The following is a 21794-nucleotide window of genomic DNA, read 5'->3' on the forward strand; positions in this document are numbered from 1 at the left end:
TTAAAATTGCATTCTTGGATTTTAAACTAAATCCAGTCAAAGAGTCCTCATTCCACTCTCTAGGTTCTCTGATGTTATTTGATCTCATTTTGAGGCTACTAGTCCAAAAAGTGTAACATTGTGACTAAAAAGAGAAACAGTTTGGGTCTCAGTGAGATCTTGGCTTCCTCTACATATTCAGTCTCTTCTTTGCTTCCTGTTACATGGGATTTATTGGTGAGTACTCTGCTTTTGTAAAGCCCAAAGTAATGTCCTTTTCCATCTTCTGATTGAACAGTTGTTACTTAATTGCCAAATATATTTTGAATTAAAATACACTTACATGATTATTCTCACAGCAAAAACCATCTTCTTCAAGATGCATTGTTATTGTCTTACATTAGAAAAGGAAGTTAACTACCACCTCACAGATATCTGCTGGTTAGGTTTCTGTCTCACAATAACACTGGTTTTCTTTAAGATATTTAGTTCTTTCTTATTTCTCTTTAAATGTATAGTGTCTAGGATAGAGTTTTTTGGTTCAGTAGGTCTTGGAAAATGTTTGTTAAAGGAGTGGAAATTCATTTTTCTATGTTTTCCCTTAGCCTTTCAGATTTAACTGCTTTTATATTTTTACCAAGTTAGGCAAACAACTTTTAAATTGATTGCTGTCTTCCTTGCTACACATGCATATATATAATCTATCATGCTGTGTCTGTTTTCCTTCAAGAAATTTGTTACCTTCTTTAAATTCCCATTTGTTTTCTTGCAGAATCCATATACCCCATCTTCCTGAAATAATACCATCAGCTTTGCCCTTTGCACATTTTCCTGAGAGACTTCCCAGTGATTTAGCATTGGTCTGTGGTTACAATAAGCCACTAAATATTTCTTTGATTCTCCTGTTCTTCAACTGGAAAATATAGAGGATATAACAGTTTAGCTTTGAAATTTCTGTGATGATCATATGATGATGAATGTGCATGAATATTAATCAATACTTAAGAATTCCTTTTTCCTGCCATTATCTGGTGAAAATGCATTGAGTAATGAATTTTTAATAACAGAAGGAGGGAACTCTTCTTATTTTACTTTCCTAAAGATAATATATTGCTTAAGTGGAAATTTAGATGATTAAAATAGATAAAATATATTTCTTAAAAAGTTTGATGATATGAAGATTATGTGACTATATTCCTATTAATTTTTTCTCCTAACATCACTCACTTCTTTAGAATTTTCATGTTTATATACTTTACTTTCTAAATTGTTAAGATTATACAGTGTATGGAATGGCTCTGAAAAATATCACATTTTATTTACCAGTGGACATTTTCAGTTTCTTCCAATAATAGTAATTTATCAAACAGATTTGTTTATATTCATGAAACACTCATTTTCTTAGAAAAGATGTTTTAAACTGCCTATTTTTGTTAAAATTTAATTGATGGCAGAGGATTATACTGGGCTTCTTATTAGTCTGTTGTTCTTTTTAAAAATTTTCCATGAAATTTTAATGATTTAGTCTTTGTTTCTTGACATGTTGCATTTGTAATTACAGTTTCTTAGGATCATTTTCTGATTTTTTCAAAGCTCACTTTGCCAACTTTAATTCTCTTAATTTTTACCAGTGTTGTATACCTTTTCTTGGGTTCATGGTGTGTTATTTAGTTGGGTTTCACCATTAGTGAAATAGCATCTTGCTATACCAAGGGTGTGGTATGTAGACACATTCTCATTCTATTTAATTCAATGGTTCTTTTACATTCCTACCATATCTCTGTCAAACCTTGTAAAGATATTCTAATATAGGTCTATATTAACTATGCTATCCAGAATAGGTTCCAATTTAGCATGAATCCATTCAGGACAAGTAGTAGACATTTCCCACCCTTACATGTAAAATTTCTCATATTCAATTCTGTAGCTTTTGTTATTTTAAAATTTCTTGCAGAATCCAAACACCCTATCTTTTGGTATCGTAGTTTTGATCTCAGATTCTCTGGCATGGGCTAATTTTTCTAATTTGTACTTACTGCGTTTTTGTTTTAAATGCCATCACTACAACAGTACATTCTACTTTTAGACTTTCGATTTGCCAAAGACCCAGGTTGAGATTCTACTTATATCTTACACAGAAATTTCTATCTCTTAAAAAAAGAGAATACACATATGCATACATATATACACATACGTACACATCTATTAGTTTTCATTAAAACGTGATCTAGAATGACAGTATCATATATTACTATGATATAATAAAGCAGAATTTAAGATATTTTGTAGTAATTTTTGACTAATGAATTCTCTTAATGGCTTTAAAAGAAGGAATACTTAAAAGTTTTCTCATCTAATTCTTTGGAATTAAAGTCATTGTGCTTATACATTGTCATCAAGTTCCTTTTCTTTACCAGGTAAAATGTTTTTTTTTTTTTTTTGATTGCTATTACATATTCAAAGGAAACACCTTAATTTTCCTTTTCAGCAGCCCTACATCTTCTGTGTAAAGAAGCCAGAAGAGAGTTGATTACAGACAGGTGTAGCTTCCAGTGGTGAGAGGATACATAATTATAGTTGATCCAGGGACAAGAAATTAAATGACATTGCCTCATACAATGAGAAACTTAGTCCCATTCTGTTTTTATTTTCTTATATAAGGGGAAAATCTTATTTCTAGTTTTTGATATCTGTGACCTTTTTCAACAAAACAATAGGCCTATTTTTAATTTATTCCATAAGCAGCATATCTTCTGTAATTACTATCATTAATTTTCATTGTATCAAATTTTAGGAGTAATTATTATTTAGGATAAGCAATACCATTTTCTATTTATGATATAAATGGTATACCATTTGGTTTAAGTTGCCATTTACAAATATATGTTTTATATTTTAGACTGAATTAATTTAAAGAAAGTAGTAGATAAGTAGTAATACAGGTGGTATTTAGATATGGCAGAAATCATGAGTGTTACATAGGAAATAAAAAAAAAATTTTTTTCTTAAAGAACTAGGAATTTAACCCAGGGTCACTCTACCCTGATCCATACCTCATATCCCTTTTTATTTTTTATTTTGAGACACCGTCTTGCTCAATTGCCCTGGCTGCATTAAAACTTGTGATCCTCTGTCTCAGCTTCCCGAGTAGTTGGCATCACAAGCATGTGACTGTACCTGCCTGGGAGATTAAAATTTAGACAACACTGTAGTGTTAGTTATTATATTAGTTTCCTGTGGCTGCTTTGACATATTACCAAAAGCATGGTGGATTAAAACAACATACATTTATTTTCTTTTGGTTCTGAAGGTAGAAATCTAAAATCAGTTTCACTAAGTTGATATCAAGGCATTAGCAGGGCCATGCTTCCTCTGAAGGCTATAGGGGGGAAAACATTTGCTTTCCTTTTATAGCTTCTAGAAACTGTATTTTTTTGCATTTCTTGGCTTGTGATCCCATCTTGCATCTTCAAAGCCAGGAATGTAATATCTTGCTTCAGCGGCCACATTACCATCTTCTACGTCAAATCTCCCTTTACCTTCCTCATGTAAAGGTGACATTTAGGACTTATCTGGATAATCCAAGATAATCACCCCATCTAAAGACCCTTGATTTAATCATACACATAAAGTTTGCCATGTAAGTTTTTTGAATATCTTAAGGAGGCCTACCACTGATTTCAGTTTAATATGACATAGCCAAATAATAACTGTAGACCCTAAAGACCAGTGTGACTTCTGATTTCATCTTTGTATTCAAAGCAGGTTCTAAATGAAAAGTTTAGGACCCCTGATCAGACCAGATACTTTTAATGTAAAATTTATCAACATTTAAGAATCTTTCTTCTGGGAAAGTGTATAACTTTTTGATAAACTTAGTTTTAGTAATTAAGTACAGGGTAAGTCATACATAAACTTATGAAAAAAATACAGTTTATTGGAGGTAACCTTATTTAAAAAAAAATGTTAAAGGGTATATAAATTTTGGCCTTTTAAGTTGGGAGATAGCCATCCAAATGCTAGCATCTATGTTTCTTTTCTCTGGAATTCTTCCCTGGCTATCAATATTCATGGAGCAGAGAAGTTACAGTAGATGAACTTTCACTTTACCTTCTAGTTTAAAGATCTAGACTGATGCTTCCAGCCTTTAGTGTTTTTGTATAATAAACATAATCTCTTGCTCTTTACCAAGTGTGCAGGAGAGAACCTAGAGATTTAGTGCTCCTGAAATAGATTTTCACCAGACTTCTATTTTCAATGTCATATGTCACTCTGACAGCCCCTCTCGGTTATTTGATCCTTATATTACTTGATTGGATGTGCAGTACTGCAGTGTGCATAAATTGCTTGCACTGGCATCCTTTTTTAAAATATTTTATTTTTTAGTTGTGTATGTACTCAGTGCCTTTATTTGTTTTTATGTGGTGCTAATATTGAACCCAGTGCCTCACAGTTGTGAGGCAAGTGCACTACCACTGAGCTACAACTCCAGCCTATGTATGCACTGGCATCCTTTTAAAAGTTTTTTTGAAGCACTTAGTATTCAGTATCCTTCTTGGCCTTAACTCTATTCCATCTACTTTCTAGCTTTCAAAAATATATTAACATTTTTTTCCTGCTATTGTCAGGTCTCCTTCTTTCTTTTTCCTTTTCTGTAGATATCTTTTAATTTGTTATCTCATTTTAGTGAGATTTCAAATCAAAGTGGATATAAATGCATGTGCTTAATCTATCACACTTACCAGAAAATCCTCCAAAGTTTCTTACACTGTAGTTGTCTTTCAGTAATTCAACTAAATCAAGAAAGGGACTGTTTTAAGTAATCAGCCTAGCATTGTGAGTCTGTCTAAAGTGGAAAAGTCCTGATGAAGAGCAGGCAAAGATTGATTTTAACTCATTCTCCATTCCTTGGCACCACAGAAATATTCCACAGGCAAATGAATGGTGAAGGATGAAGAGGATTCCTTGTGCATCTATTTGTAAAAAAAATTCCTTCACCAAAATGTGTTTGGTGCCGGTAACTTAAAAGTTAACAACAAGTTAACTCTTCTATGTTACATTAATAATAATGAATGAATTAAGTAAAAGGTAGAAGATGTTAGTATTGTTTTGAAAATGTTATGAATCCTGGAAAAATATTGAAAATAATGATAAAGACATTATATTAAAGTGATAATTCTGTTCAGAGTTAACCCCCCAAAATGAGCTTAGAAGCAAATGTGTGTTTACCTTCTGATTTTATATTCTATTTTTAGAGATGTACCTAGAATGTCACATAGTTTACTTACTACTTTTAGAAGAAAAAAGGGAAGGGGTAGCCCATCACTGATTTATTAAAAAAATAAAGCTTAGAATATTTCTATGTGTTTGTATAGAAATGTACCATTATCTGATTTTGATTAAAACACAGAGCAGCCATTAATAATCATCACGAAAGCTCTGATTCAAACAAAATGAATGAAATTGCATTGACAGAAGTATAGAATATCAGAGCTGAAAAAAGCACCTTCAGGATTTTCTAGTCTACTGATTTCCAATCTCTAGAATAATCTTTAGAATTCTAGGTTTCTGTGAACTGCCTCATGGGTACCACATGAAGGCATAGGTATTTTGCTCATATCACAGTGGCTTAGATTTTACTTGATATTACTTTTATGTTTTGTAATTCTTGATAAAATTATATTTTGAAAAGGGCTTTGCCTGGTAAGTAAATGATGTTAAAGCAGTATGTTTTTTGAGAAGTTTCCATTGAAAAATCAAGATAATTTCTCAAATTTGGTTTTCACTGATTCTCTAGTGTTAGTTTGTAATATTGTCCGTTCTTTCTTGAAATACTATTTTCTATGACTTCTGTGGCATCACATGGTCCTGATTCTCTTCTAGTTTTTTGCCTTTTCTGTCTCAATTCAAGCACTTCATTCTTTTCTAGTCATTGAAGTTTAGAGTTTTTTGAAGCTTGGGGCCCTGGGACCTTCATTCTTTCTCATGTTCTACTCTTCCTCTAGGAATCTCATTCACACCCATAATGTCTGATTGCCTACCTTGATATTGCTACAAGAAACACCAGAAACTTAATATATTTTAAAGCTGAACTCTTTTCTACTCCCAAAACTATCAAGTAAGCAAACAAACAAACAAACAAACAAACAAAGTAAGTAACTAACTAACTGTATAGCCTGGTTCTTTTCTACCTTAGTTACCTATATCAGAAATACAGTTGCCATCTTTGTCACTTTCTCCTTTCCCCATCTCAAGTCTTGGTGTCTCTTAAAAGCATCCCTTTTATCACCATTGCCACTGTTAAAACACTAATTCAATTTGTCTTCCTTCATTGCCTCTTGCCTAGAAAATTGCAATGGTATTCTAATCCATCTTGCAACACCTACTCCTGTATCCTTCAAGTCTTCATTCTATATCCAGAGTGATCTTTCTTAAACTATAGTACTTTCTGTTTATTTTCAGGTTGGGGACCAAAATTAAATTTAAAGTCAAGTTTCTTTTTTTCCTTTCCCCCCCTTTCCCTTTCCCCTTCCCCCTCCCCCTCCTCTTCTCCCTCCTCCTCCCCCTCCCCCTCCCTCTCCTCCTCCTTCTTTGTAGGAGGGTTTGCTGATGATTGAACTTGGACCTTACATGTGCTAAGCATGCACTATACTGTTGAGTTACACTCCCAGCCCCCATATTTTTTTTTCTTTATTATCTGCTGCTATTTGGTTTTCCCTGTGTTTAACAACTTTATAAAAAAATAACTTTAATATTTTTAAATTTAAAGGTGGCTTAATTATATAATTCATAAATGATCTATCTTCGTTTGATGTATTTTGTATGCTATAACTAAATACCAGAAACTCAAGTGGTTAATAAATCACAGATTTTTATTTTTTACAATTCTGGAGGCTGAAAAGTACAAGATCAAGGTGTGCACAGATTAAGCATTTAGTGAGGACCCACCTCTTGGTTCACAGAGGGCCATCCTTTCAATGTTGCATACAAAGGAACTCCTCCTCCTCCTCCTCCTCCTCCTCCTCCTCCTCCTCCTCCTCCTCTTCCTCCTCTCCTCCTCCTCCCTCCTTCCTCCTCCCTCTTCCTCCCTTCTCCTTCCTTCCCCCCCACCTCCTCCAAAAACTAACACCATCATGAGCAGCTTCATGATCTAATGTTTTCCCAAAAGACTTTGTCTTCTAATACCATCACATTGGGGTTGGATTTCTACTATATGAATTTTGGGGGCAAACAAACATTCATTCTGCCACATAGTGTTTTTTAAGAAATTTGAAATGTAAGCTGGATGTGACAAAATATTTAAACATTTTGAGAAATCAAAGTTGGTATTTTCTTTAAAAGAAAATAATTAGCTTCTTATTTTCAGTACAAACTGTATTCTTTTGGTTCAGGTCTTCATCAAACTGAAATGATTATTTTTTAAAAAGAGCCACTTTTAAATTGAATTTTCTGTCTCATTTCCAGTATATATCATAAATCAAATAGGTTTTATTAGACTCCTTTATTTATATGGTTTTCAGTTCTGTAATTTCATTGCCATTTTGAATTGCTTATTTTTTGTGGTTTGTTTCTTTAAAATGAATAACATTTAAATGTCTGTTATAGGTAGTAGATATTATACTTGATAGCTATTAGGTGATTTAATTTATAAAGTTGATAACAACATTAAATCTTATTTGCCATCTTTTACAAGGGGATTTTAATGGTGATTTATGTAGCATATTAGCCTTTTACTTTTGGTAATAACTGATTAATTTTTAGCCTTTTAAGGATCATGTTTGATTTTACTTTTATCATCTGGGGACACTTATGTTTCCAGACAAGGATTTTTATGCTATTTATAATCCATCACTTATTGTTATATTGTGTGCATGTACAAATATGCAACCAAAAAATCCCACCACTATGTATAGCTATAATGCAGCAATAAAAATGTGGGAAAGTAGTCTACTACTATGAAATGTGAATAATTATATATGGTGGATTGCATAATTGAGATAAGGATAGAAATATTTTAAGTATTTTTGCTTTATTTTTAGAAAAATTACTTTTTAAAAAGATGTACCAGTAAAACATATAATTGTTTCTAGGTTGAGTTTAGAGTATTTACTCTCAAGCAGTGGTGATATAATTGTTTTTTAATATTTTCATCACTATTTTGATTTTTCTCTAAGATGGGTCAGATTGTTCTTATATCTCAGGCATTAATCAGTTTGCATGTAAATTTAGAGTCAGCTTTGGTTTTAATATTTCATTCTTGTGAAATATTAATATTTTTATGAAATCTCTACTTCTGTCATGTATATTGACTGTTATGGATAGATTGTAAAATGAAAATTGGAATTAGTCTAATGCCTTGTCTTGAAGTACATGACGAATTAGAGTGGCTTTCTCTGTAGCAGGGATGGTGTTACCATGGTGAGAGCTTCTGTTTCCATGACATTTGCTTGCATATTTTGATAGGTCTTCAACTGAAGAAGGGCTCTCTTTCCTGGCAGACTGGGAAAGTGTCATCCTATCTTTTCCCAAAATGTGTTATTTTTTATTGAAAAATATAATAATTTCCAAGGAATTGTAATAGTGAAGTGCCAAAAAGGAAAATATGTTTTGTTTATTTAAAATCTTTTTTCTTATTCAACTTTTAGAGCACAGCAATATTTCCTTAGCCCGCTTTGTGTAGGATGAAGAATATCATTTTCTAGTTTTCTTAATAAATAAAATATGTTTTCCAGTGTATTTTGACAAAGAGCTACAGATGATAAATTTCTAATCATTCTTGGCTGGGTAAAGGTATATAATTTTACTGTAAAATTAAAAGGAATTGCTAATGATGATAGATTGATGGAAGAGAAAGGGAAAACTAATTGAAATAAGAATCATTAAATTCTTCGAAGTTAAAAATTGAATACAAAATCATTTTTTATAAAAATGATACCTATTAAACAATGAATTTGGGATAGTTCTTTTTGCTGATAACATTTAATGTTGAAACATTAGTGATAGTTTCAAAAATTTGTGTTTATAGTGGTATATTTTTAATCTTTTATTAGTTACTACATGATCCAGAAATTATAACATGTATTAAAATTACAGAAGTTTTCCTCTCATACTTCCTCCCTTCCAGTTAGTTTTTTTTTAATCTATCCTTCCATGGTTTCTTTATGCATTTATAAGCTTACATTCTTGTTCCTTTTCTACTTTCCAAAAAGGGCAGCATATTATTTTGTACTTTATTTTTCAAAAAATTTTCCATGTATGTTTTATTAGTTCTCTAATGGTAACATCTGGGGGCACAAAAGAATCATAGCAAAAAATGGAACTTATTGACATCCCCTATTCCTCATCTTGTAACTTCCAAATTTTAGAAGGAAATATTTAAAAGGATACATTTTGCCAATTTAAAGTGAGAAAATGGATTTTTCCTTTATTGTTAAAGTTCAGAACTTTAGTGGCTCTTTCTATTGGTAGACCATTTTGTTTTTAAAAGCTGATACTGAAATAGTCTGTAAATGTATTTATTTACATAAATTGTTCTTTCTGCCTTAGACGGTTTTCTTTTTTTCTGTGTTGCTCCCATTCTTTTTGAATATTCTGTTAGGTATGCTTCCTTGGGGAAGCCTGGTCTGACAGGTGAACATGACTATTCCCAAGGCAGTTGCCACCATTATTGTTTTTTAGTTATGTTTAAAACTTCTATTTCCTTCACTAGACTGTAAGTATTATGAAGGCAGTGACTGTGTCATTTACAGTAATACTTTTAGTACCTATAAAAATAGGTTCTCAGGGATGAATATTTAGTACTGTGTTTTACATTAAGCATTCTGAATGTCTTTGTTCCTCCATTTTGCTATACTTTCTCTTGTATCTGTTTACCCTCATCTTTTTTGCCTTTATAATTCTCAGCTTAAAATATATTTCCTCTGGGAGGCTTCTATTGATTTTTCTGATTATATTTCTCATGCTGTCATAGCATGCTGAATGAACTTCATATTTTGTTAAGTTCTTCACAATTGATTGTAACTGTTTAATTTGTCTGAATTTTTGCCTTGTCTTTATTTCTCTGGTCTCTAGCACAGAAGTTGACGTAGACCTAGTAGTTGATTGGTAGATATTTTGGGGCAGGGGGAATGGATGCTTACTTCAGGCCAGGGGATGATTTTACTTTTGACAGCATTTTTGGTTATCATTACTGTGGGGGTGATAGTTGTTGCTACTGGGAATCCCATAAAGGCCAAGGATGCATTAAAACCTAAAGTGCACAGAACAGTCCTTACAATGAAGATTTACCTGGCCTGATGTCAGTGTATTACTGTTGAAGAACCCTGCCATAGACTTGGATTTAGTTCTCACACCATCTTCATATTATCTTAGACTTATAGGATCATAAATTTTTAGAGCTTTTGAATTTACTGCAACAGAGGATACCATAACATTTTTTCTTTTAAATTCTTTATTTTGTGACATTTTTGACTGTACAAATTGTATATATTTAAGGTATATGATTTGATATTTTCATTTCACAAAGATGAAATAATTACCACATACTAGCTAATTAACATATCATAGATACTATTTTTGGACTCTTTGGCCAACTTTATCTCTTACCTCCAGCTCCTGGGAACCACCACCCTATTCTCTACTTTCATAAGTTTGACTATTTTAGATTCCACATGTGAGAGCATGTAATATTTCTCATTCTGTGTTTTGCTTGTTTTGCTGAGCATAATGTTCTCTAGCTCTATCTATGTTGCTGCAAGTGGTAGGGGTTCCTTTGTTTTAAAGACTGAATAATATTTGATTAAACATACACTGTGTTTTCTATATCCATTCATACATCAAAGGCCATTTTCATTTCTTGGCTATTATGAGCAATCCTGTTATAAACGTGGGAATGCAGATCTTTTAGCAATTCTTTTTTCATTACCTTTTGATAGGCTCAGAGGTGGGATTGCTGGATCATATGGTGGCTTTATCTTTTAATTTTTTTTCAGGAATCTCCATACTATTTCCATAGTGGAATTACCAATTTACATTCCCACTGACAACATACAAGGGTTACTTTTTCTCCATATCCCTCCACAACATTTGTTATCTCTTACCTTTTTGGTATTATCTGTCTTAATAGGTGTGGTGTGAATTCCCATTGAGATTTTAATTTGCATCACAACAATTATTAAAGATATGAGCCTTTTCATATTCTTGTTGGTCATCTGAATTTCTTCTTTTGAGAAGTGTCCATTAGGTCCTTATGCCATGTTTTAATTGAGTAATTTATATTTTTAGTATTGTTGTATGAATTGTTTATATATTTTGGATATTAACCCCTTATTGGATATATATTTTGAAAATATTTTTCCCCGTTCTGTAAGTTGCCTTTTATTTTATTATTATTTTTTTCTGTGCAGAAGCTTTTTAGTTTGATGTAATCCCACTTGTTTATTTTTACATTTGTCACATGTGCATTTAGTGTCATCTCCAGAAAATTATTGCCAAGGCCACTGTCAAGTTTTTTTCCTGTTTTCTTCTATGATTTTTCCAGTTTAAACTTTTAATTTTAAGTCTTTAATTCATTTTGAGTTTATTTGTATGTTATGGTATGAACTCTTTCATCTTTGCATTGGCTCCATTTATTTAATTGTTATTTTGTTTCTTTGTTTTGGAGTGGTGTGGTGGTACTGGTGATTGAATGTAGAGGAGATTTACCACTGAGATATATCACCAGTCCTTTTTGTTTCTTTTTTCTTTCCTTTCCTTTTCTTTCTTTCTCTCTCTCTCTCTCTCTCTTTCTTTTTTTTTTTTTATTTTGAGGCAGAGTCTTGCTAAGATGCTGACGCTGGCCTTGAACTTGTGATTCTCCTACTTCAGGCTCTGGAGTTGCTGGGATTATGGTGCGTGCTGTAGCACCCGGCCCATTGGCTCAGTTGAATGTGGTAGTTAATATATATTTTGGGAGCTGCAGTGGAATAACTGGGTTTGAATATCTTTCTGTCCTGCCTGGTCACTTTATCCAGCTTCCTTATTACCTCAGATTTGTGATCTGTGAATATAAATGTTTATATTTATATATTTTATTCCTAAAATAAATAGCATTCAGCACTAGAAACTGGTGGAAAATAAATAATAAATAGTAGCCATTAGAAATTATTGCTATCTTTATATGTCTATGTTAGGAGCATGGGATAATATACAAGAATGGGATAAAACTGGAGAGGACTAATAAGGCTAGATAAGGGGAGGTTTTGGTTGTTAGGTTAAGAGGCTTATATGTATGTTACAAGGCAGTAAGCCATCTAACCAGATGTAGTCAGAATCAATTATATTTGAACAGTGCCTGTTGATAGTCTGGGTACCTGTTAGGTTATCATAGTAGCCTGGATGAAAAAAGAATGGGGATAATTGATGGAATCTGAATGATACAGATTGTATCAAGATCATTCAGAAGTTTAGAACCTGCTTGGTTGGGATATTTATGTTAATCAGAAATGAAAATTAGAATGGAGAGGACCTAGTTTTTTGTTTAAGAATATAAAATGATTCAGTCATAGAATTGAAACTTCAGGCTGCCACTAAGACATTAATGAAGGAGGCCTGTAATCAACATACTTTTATGTTTGAAAATGAGAATCTAGATTTCCTTGGCGGAAAAATTAGGACTAGAAATGAAGATTTGGTAGTAATTTTCATTTTGGGTATATTTGTAGTCTTGCAAGAGTGTATTACATATAGTGAGTACCAGTAAAATAGATGTGTGAAAAATGTGTAATTGTTAAAAATTGATTCCATTGTTTTGCTGTCTCTAGTAGCATTACCTTCTAGAATTTCTTTAGTTTTATCTAAAGTGAAACTCTAGAACAATTAGTAATAATACTAATATAGTCAGGACAGGGATCTCTCTTTGCTCTAAGTGCGAGCCTCATGAAGAAGGCATTGTGTCTTCAAGATTCAAAGTAGAACCTGTAATGTATATTCTGATGTCATAACTGCTCACATTTTGCCAGTTGAAAATTATTGAATAATTCCAATAGCTTCAGGGCACTTTAGATACTTCTAGTCTCGAAGTTTTGTTTCAGGCAAGCAAAGTGCTATTACTATTTTTACAAATGAGATGGATGAAGCCCACACTTTGAACTTGCTTAAAATTATTAAGTTGATAGAAGCACAGAAGGACTAAACATCTCGCTGTGTTAGCTGTTTATTACCACTAGGGTTTCTCAACCCTGACAACTGATATTTTGAGCTGGATAATTCTTTGTTGTGACTAATTGTTCTGTGCTTTGTAGGTTATTTAGCAGCATCCTCAGCCTCTACCACTAGATGGCAGTAGCACCTCCTTCCCTTTCTAGCATTCAGCCCCAAATGACAGGCTAGATATCCTCTTGGGGCAAGATTGCCCCTTATTGCAAGCCACTGCTTTACACAAGGAATATAACACTTATGCTTCCAGTTAGTTTTCCGTCTACTTTAGTTTTAAAAAGTTCCCTTTGCCATATGGCCATCTGCTTGAAAGCCAGGGTCAGCTCATATTTGCCACTTTGTTAACATTACTTTGTTGCCTGATATTTACATTCACTGCCTTTTTTAAGATGGTAATATGATATCTTAGGTCACATTGAAAATTGCATTCAGACACAAAGCCACTCCTGGTTGTTTTCAATAGCTCACCTGATAAAATTCAATTTATTTCTATAGAACTAAGTATTGCATTTATCAGTTAAATATAGTTTTGATAATAATTTAATCTAAATCTATATTGGCAAATTTAGTGAAATTAAAATGCATTACTAATTAAACACTAGAATATGTAGTTTGAATGGATATTTTGTGTTGTTCTTGTTTATTGTTCTTATTTATAGTTTGGCAAGATTCTATGTTTCAAAGTGATAGATCATAAATATTTGTTTTTAAGGCTTAAATCTGCATTATATAATGTCTTTTCCCCTATTTGTGGATCATAAATATGATTCTTTTGATAGTGATTGATATATTATTTCATAAATATTGCTTATTTAACTTATTTCATCATTTCAAATATTCTATTTAAAAATAAATTTAAATATACCAGAGGCAGATATTTTATAACAAGTCTTATAATTCTCCAAATCTGCCTCCCTTATTTTCCTCCCTTTTTCCCTGCCTCCCTCCCTCCCTTCCTTTCTTCCTTCCGTACTGGTGATTGAACTAGGGCCTTGCACATGCTAGGTGAATGCTCTACCACTGAGCTACATCCCCAAACTCTTATTATTTTATTCTTTATAATGTACTGATTAAGTTTTTCACTCATGTTTTACAGGCACAAGTTGATATGACTTCTGCTAAAGTAGAATTCAAATTCTAATAGGTATTTCAGTACATTTTACTCATAGAATCTGTGTTATTGTTGAATCTACATTTAATAATTAGAAACTATAGTACTTAAGATACCATTTTCTAATTTTTTAAATCATACATTTCATTTATATATTCTGGACATTAAACCCTTTTCAGATATATAATTTGCAAACATTTTCTTCCATCATGTGGGCTGTTTTTTCACTATCTTGGTGTGATGCACAAAAGTTTTATTTATTTATTTATTTATTTATTGTACTGGTGATTGAACTCAGGATTTCATGCATGCTGGGCAAGCTACATTCCCAGACTTTTGAAAAAATTTTACTGAGATGGGTATTGTGAAGTTGCCCAGGTTGGACTCCAACTTTAAATTTTCCTATCTTAGTCTTCTGAGTAGCTAGGATTTACAGTTGTGCACCACTGTGCTGGACTTTAAAGGTTTTAAATTTTGAAGAAGTCCATTTTATCTGTTTTTTTTTTCTTTAGTTGTCCATGCTTTTGAAACCCAGTCTAAATCCATTCCAAAATCCAAGGTCAAGAAGATTTACTCCTGGGCTGGGGATGTGGCTCAAGTGGTAACGTGCTCGCCTGGCATGCGTGTGGCTGGGTTTGATCCTCAGCACCACATACAAATAAAGATGTTGTGTCTGCCAAAAACTAAAAAATAAATATTAAAAAAATTCTCTCTCTCTCTCTCTCTCTCTCTGTCCTCTCTCTCCCTTCTCTCTCCCTTCTCTCTCTTTAAAAAAAAAGAAGAAGATTTACTCCTGTATTTTCCTCATATGTGTGGAAAGACTTATGTATGCTATTATATTTAGGTTTTGGATTCATTTTTAGTTAATTTTTGTATATACTGTGGAGTCTGTCTCTAATGTTTTACATGTGGAAATCCCACTGTCCAGCACTCTCTGGAAGAGAGTATTCTTCCCTCATTGAATGGACTTGGTGCCCTTGTAAAACATCATTTGCCTATGGATATATAGGTTTATTTCTGTACCCTAATTCTATTTCATTGGTCTTTGTGTCTATCCTTTTGCCAGTATTGCATTGCTTTGATTACTGTAGCTTTTGAGTAAGTTTTAGAAGTAGAAAGTGAGAATATTTTTGTTCTTTTTAAAAGATCAGGGCTGGGGATGTGGCTCAAGCGGTAACGCGCTCGCCTGGCATGCGCGGGGCGCTGGGTTCCATCCTCAGCACCACATAAAATAAAAAGATGTGTCCACCGAAAACTGAAAAATAAATATTAAAAAAATTCTCTCTCTCTCTCTCTCTCAAAATAAATAAATAAAAGATCATTTCAGCTCTTCAGGATACCTTGGAATTCTATGTGATTTTGAAGTTTAGTATTTTCATTCCTATGAAAAATGTTGGAATTTTGATAGGAAATGCATTGACTCTGATATAAATGGTCCCTAAGTAGTACTGACATCATAGCAATATTAAGTCTTTTTATCTATGAATATGTGGTCTCTTTCCATTTTTATTCTTTATGTAACTTATCAATGTTTTATAGTTTTTGCTATATGGATCATTCACTTTCTAGGTTAAATATATCCCTGTATATTTTGTTCTTTTAGAAGCTATTGTCAATTTTCTTTTTGGATTTTTATTGCTGGTATATAGATACTAAGTCGAGTTTTTGCATGGATAATATCACCAAAAATATTCTTTGAGATGTGTTTTAGTAAAAGCTATACAAGACCTGTATACTGAAAACTATAGAACATTACCGAGGTTCACTTAAGGAGACTTAAATAAGTGCAGAGACTTTTAGTACTTATTGATCATAAGATGCAGTGTGAAGTTATCTTTTTTCCCCTTAATCTATTGATTTAGTACAATCCTGATTAAATTCCCAGTAAGGTTATTTTTCATAGAAATTGACAAGCTGATTTTAAAATTCATGTGAAAATAAAATGTCACATTAGCTAAAAGTGTTTTGAAAAAGAAAAAAAGTTTTGAGGATTTGTACAACTTGTTTTCAAAATTTATAAGTTGAGACTGTGCTATTAGCAGAAAGAAAGGCATATATGTCAATGCCACAGATTAGTGAGGACAAAAATATACTTATATTTCTAACAACTGATGTTTGACCAAGGTGCCATGAGGAAAAGACAATCTTTGTAACAAATTGTGCTAGATTAATTTAATATTCATCTGCTGAACAGTGAACTAAGCCTTTACATCACACCATATAAATAAGTAAACTTGAAATGAATCATCTACCTAAAAATAAGAGCTAAAACTATGAAAGTTCTCTAAGAAGACACAGTAGGGAAAATTCTAGTGACTTTAGATTAGAAATGGATTCCTTAAACAGGACACAAAAACTTGCAGATTATGTAATTTTAAAATGGCTAATATTTAGGGGGGCTGGGGTTGTGGCTCAGCGGTAGAGAGCTCGCCTAGCACGTGCGAGGCACTGGCTTCGATCCTCAGCACCACATTAAAAAAATAAATAAATAAAATAAAGATAAAAAAAGATATTTTTAAAAACAATGGCTAATTTTGACCTCATTAAAATAAAAAAAAAACTTTGCTCTTCAAAAGAAATTGTTAAGAAAATGAAAAGGCTGTCCAAAGATTGGTAGAAAATATTTGTAATACATATGTGAAAAATATATAAACAACTCTTCTTACAAGTCAATGATGAAACAAACAGCTCAGTAAAAATAGGAATAAAAGATATGAATACTAAGTAAATGAAAAATCTTCAACATTTGTTAATTGTTAGAGAAACGCAAATTATGAAAATGGTTAAAACTGAAAAGACTGACAATGCCTAGTCCTAGGGTAGATGTTGAACAGGCTGACCAACATAAATAGCTGGTTGGAATGGAAAACATTACAGCCTTGCTGGAAAATAGTGTGATGATTTTTTTACAAAGTAAAACATGCATTTACTACGTGATACTATCATTCCATTCTTCTAGGTATTGATCTAGGAGTTATGAAAACATGTATATATGTTGAGTAGCATTATTCATGATAGACAAAAACTGTGAGCAATCCAGATATCCATCAAACTGTAAATCATAAGCAATTGGTGTTATATGTATACAAAGGAATCTTACTCAGCAATAAAAAGGAACAAACTCCTAATACGTAACCAGCATTACTGTATCTCAAAAACCTTATGTTGTTGTTATGCATTTCTGAGGAGCCACACAGCTATAGTGATAGACAGCAGATCATCGTTATGAAAAATTAAGGAGAGAATTTACTGCAAATGTCGGGATGCAACTTTTGGGTCACTGAAATGTTCCATGTTATGATTTTGGTGATAGTTATATGGCTGTATCTCTTTGTTAAAATTCATTGCCTAATTTTGCTCATTGTAATTTATCCCTCAGTAAATATGAATAAAGAAAAATAAGTTTTAAAAAAAATGTCAAACTTTCTTTAAGCCATAGAAAGATTAGATTGAAAAACTGGTTTTATTTTTCTCGGCTTTCATAAGGAAGGGTCTGTATCTTTGGTAGGAAAAGAAGAAGGGCCATCAGAAAGGAGGGATATATTTAGTCTCATTTGTTGGTAGAAGATTAAAAAATCATGTTCAGAAAAGAAGTAATTTTGCTTATTAATAAAAGTAATGTTATATTTAATAAATTGAATTTTGAATTTTTAGCTTGTTACTAATTATTATCATCATTTTAATTCACTTTAGAAATATAAGCCTGGTCGATGCGATGATATTTTGAAATGGAAACCCCCGAGTCTGAATTCTGTAGATTTTCGCTTAAAGATAACAAGAATGGGAGGAGAAGGGTAAGTATTCCCCTTACCAATACTTTCTCCCAATCTGTCATTTTTGCATGAAATAATAATCTAAGGCTTCTTTATTTCTAGGGTATTTTGCAATATGTTTAAAAAGAATGTGAAATATTTTCTATTTCACGTGTACATCTATCTTATTTTTAAAGATAATTCATTCCTTTGACCTACAGTGACTAACATTTTGTAGCAACCTTTAAATTTTGCTTTTAGCCTTAAAAATCCTTTTTAATTTTAAATGGCTACCAGCGATATTAAAAATAAACTTAATCCTACCAATAAATGTAAGGTGATCATAGGGATTATGATAAGATTTATTGAAATAAGTATTTTTTTACTTTGAAAAGATATTACTTCAAATGGTTTACTAGTTCAAATAGTTTACATATAAGTAATTTACATATACTTGCATTGCACAACAAACATTTATTCATACTTTAGTTAGGGTAAAGTTTTCATGTTGACATTAAGTTTTTTTATGATGTTAGGAGTTAATTTTTTCATTTATTAGAATGAAATTAATTTTTTCATTTATTAGAACCTCCTTTGTGGTTGCTGTTTTAGAATAAAAGATGCTTCAGCATGAATATGTTCATTGCATTTTCAAATTGTTTATTTTACTTTGTTCTACAAATTTTTAAGACATTTAAGTAAATACAACAAAATGAAAAATGCTTAATCGTAAGGAGAGATCATAAAAAAGTGAATGATAACAGTAGCAAAGAGATTACAGTTTACCAATGTATGCCATGAAATTCATTTTACCTATCAAATGTAAAACAGGTATGCCTTTTGTAGATAGTGAAAGAAAGGATATACTTTTTAAAATAAGAGATAACAAGTATAAGAGAGGATGTGGAGAACAAGGAACTCCTAACTCCTGGTATTTTGAAATGGAAATGGGCACTATTAGTGGGAGTGTGAATTGCATAGTTACTATGGAAAATGGTATGGAGATCTCCCAAATAAAATAAAATAACCATATCATCCAGCAATCTCATGTCTGAATATATCCATAGGAAACACCATCAATAATTTGGAAAGAGATCCGTACATCCATGTTTATTTCAGCATTATTTATCATAGCTGAAATGTGGAACAAAGGAAAGACAAATAAATAAAAATTTATATTCAGTATTAAAAAGAAAGAAAATCCTATCATTTGCAATAATATGTATGACCCTGGAGGAAAATATGCTAAATGAAATAAACACAGATAGATGGATACTGCATGATCTTATTTGTATGTGGAATCTAAAAAGTCAAACTCGTCGAAGTAGAAAGAAGAATGGTCTTTGACAGGGGCTGGGTATTGTGAAAATCGGGATATGCTGATCAAAGGGCTTAATGTTTCAGTTATGTGGGCTGAATAATTTAAGATCTAATGTATACCATGGTAACTATAGTTAATATTGCTGCACTGTATACTTGAAATTTACTTAGAAGGTATAGCTTAAGTGTTCTTAACACACACACACACATACACACAACTGTGTGAGGTGATAGGTATAATTAGCCTTATTGTGGTCACCATTTCTCGTTTCACAATGTATTGAATATTAAAAAATCACACTGTGCACTATAAATAAAATTTATTTGTCATGTATACCTCAGTAAAGGTGGAAAAAGGTTAAAAAAAAAAGGATATGTTATGTTATAGGAATTGAGACTCCATAAGATTAGTCTCTTAAGAGAGCAAAAATTCTCAAAGAAAGGATACTATGCAAAGTATTGAATTCTAAGTAACGAAAGGGCTTTAACTAGGCATATGGATACTAGTTTTCCAAAAATAGGGTATTTAATATTTTACATCTTTACATCCTAATTGTTCAGAACTTAATTAGCGATTGAGACTTAATGGCCAAAATAAAATAAAATAAAATAAAAAATTGGTAGAGAATAATTTTCTGGGGCCCCTAAATAGGTATTTTGCATTCATGGTCTGATTTTAACATAAGAATAGATAAGTTTCAACTATTGATGGGAATGGGTAGATAACACATTAATACCCACATGTATGAATGATTTTGGGGGCAGTTTCCAAAATAGTTTCTCTGATTTAAATGTTGGGTAAATATTGATTTGTAGTAAACTCAATCTCTTATTACCTGTTTTTGTGCCTCAGGTTCTTCATCATTAAATAGAAATCAGCCTCATAAGAGTTTTCTGAGAATTAAATATGTAAAATATCTAGAATAGAACCTGGCACATGATAAAACATTTCAATGTTTGCTATTATTTTTGTTTTAATTGAAATAGGTTTAAAAGTCCATATTTCTTTCTTGTCACTCCTGCAGTTTTACCTGTTACTGGTGTACCACGTAAGTTCAGCTTCCTATGTGAACGGTTTCCTATTTGATGCCAATCTTTGTTAATTTTTCCCTTTTGAAATGCATGTATTTTTGACTCATGAATTTAAAATGGTTAAAAAGGGACCAGTGTCTCTGAAAAAGACAGTAACAAGTGGTGATGAGAATGTGGAGAAATATTGATATTAAGATTGTAATTGGTACACTTTGGCCTGCAGTTTGGTAGTTCCTCAGAATGCTAGAGACCCAATTAATTCTACTTTCAGGGTATGTATACCCAAGAGAAATGATAATCCATGATTCTTCTTAGCAACATTATTTATAATAGTCAGAAGATGTAAACAACTCATATATCTGCCAACTGACAAATGGATTAATATGTAGACAAAATAGCTCTTCTATCCATCACACTAGTGTAGATCTTCTTAAGCAAAGGGGCTCTGGATTTATACCACCTGCATTTCAATTCCAAACCTGCCACTCTTAATCAAGTTAACGTAGTCTCTCTATTGCTTATGTTTCTAGAACTCTATAATATGGATAATTGTAGAGCCTACCTCCTGTTGGAGTTTAATAAAATAATGCATGTAAAACATTTAAGATTTTTGCATGTTTCACAATGAATATTAAATATGTATTTGTCATTATTAATTTAAAAAAGGTCACTACCTCTTTATATTATCCTTTGGCAGAAAACAGAAGAGCCATATTATCTATGGCTGTGAGATATAATGTTGGTCATGCCAGGCAAAAGCAGATATCTTCTGATAGTACTTCAGATTGGTATAGAAATAAAAGTATTTGTCATTTTGTGGTTGTATATAATCAAAGAGGCTTTGTTTATTTGCTTCATTAAAGATAGCACATCTGGAATAGCAGCTGCAGTTGGTATAACAACCGGATTAAATTTATGATAATTCATAATTATTCTAAGTCTTTGAGGGTGGCACTTACCTCTGTACTTCCCTTGGGGATGTGTTACTGCTTTTGGATTGTTCTTCTGGTGGAGAGGGCAAGTTGTAGGGACTTTCATTTGGCCTTTTCTAGAATAATGACTCTTACTCGATGGGTCAGAGAGCCACAGTGAAAATTCTTTCAGTTGCCAAGTATTTCTTCCCAGTATATCCATCAACAGAAAAATAACCAAGATTGTATTTATGAAGATCCTTGTCCACTTAGATTTGTTCTTGGAATTTATTTAAACTACTTTTAACTGATACATAAGAACAAAAATTATACTTATTTATGGGTGCCATGTGATGTTATGGTATGGCTTTACAATGTGTAATGTTTAAATCAGGTCAAACTTCTATCTCTTCAAACATTTATTATTTCTCTATAGTGAAACCATTCAGTTTTCACTTTTGCTTTTTGAAAAAAACAAAGACAAAAAACATAGCA

General features: G+C 32.1%; 1 protein-coding gene across 1 annotated transcript in view; it reads left to right on the top strand.

Moving 5' to 3' along the window:
* The window catches only part of Rngtt (RNA guanylyltransferase and 5'-phosphatase), a 239393-nt gene that overhangs the window by 125527 nt on the left and 92072 nt on the right, over window positions 1-21794 (top strand). Inside the window, exon 13 of the mRNA XM_027928259.2 lies at window positions 17978-18078. Coding sequence (XP_027784060.1) covers window positions 17978-18078 — 101 coding nt within the window. The remainder of the gene's footprint in view (window positions 1-17977; window positions 18079-21794) is intronic.

Source organism: Marmota flaviventris, chromosome 6, assembly GCF_047511675.1.
Source record: "Marmota flaviventris isolate mMarFla1 chromosome 6, mMarFla1.hap1, whole genome shotgun sequence".
Taxonomy (NCBI): domain Eukaryota; kingdom Metazoa; phylum Chordata; class Mammalia; order Rodentia; family Sciuridae; genus Marmota; species Marmota flaviventris.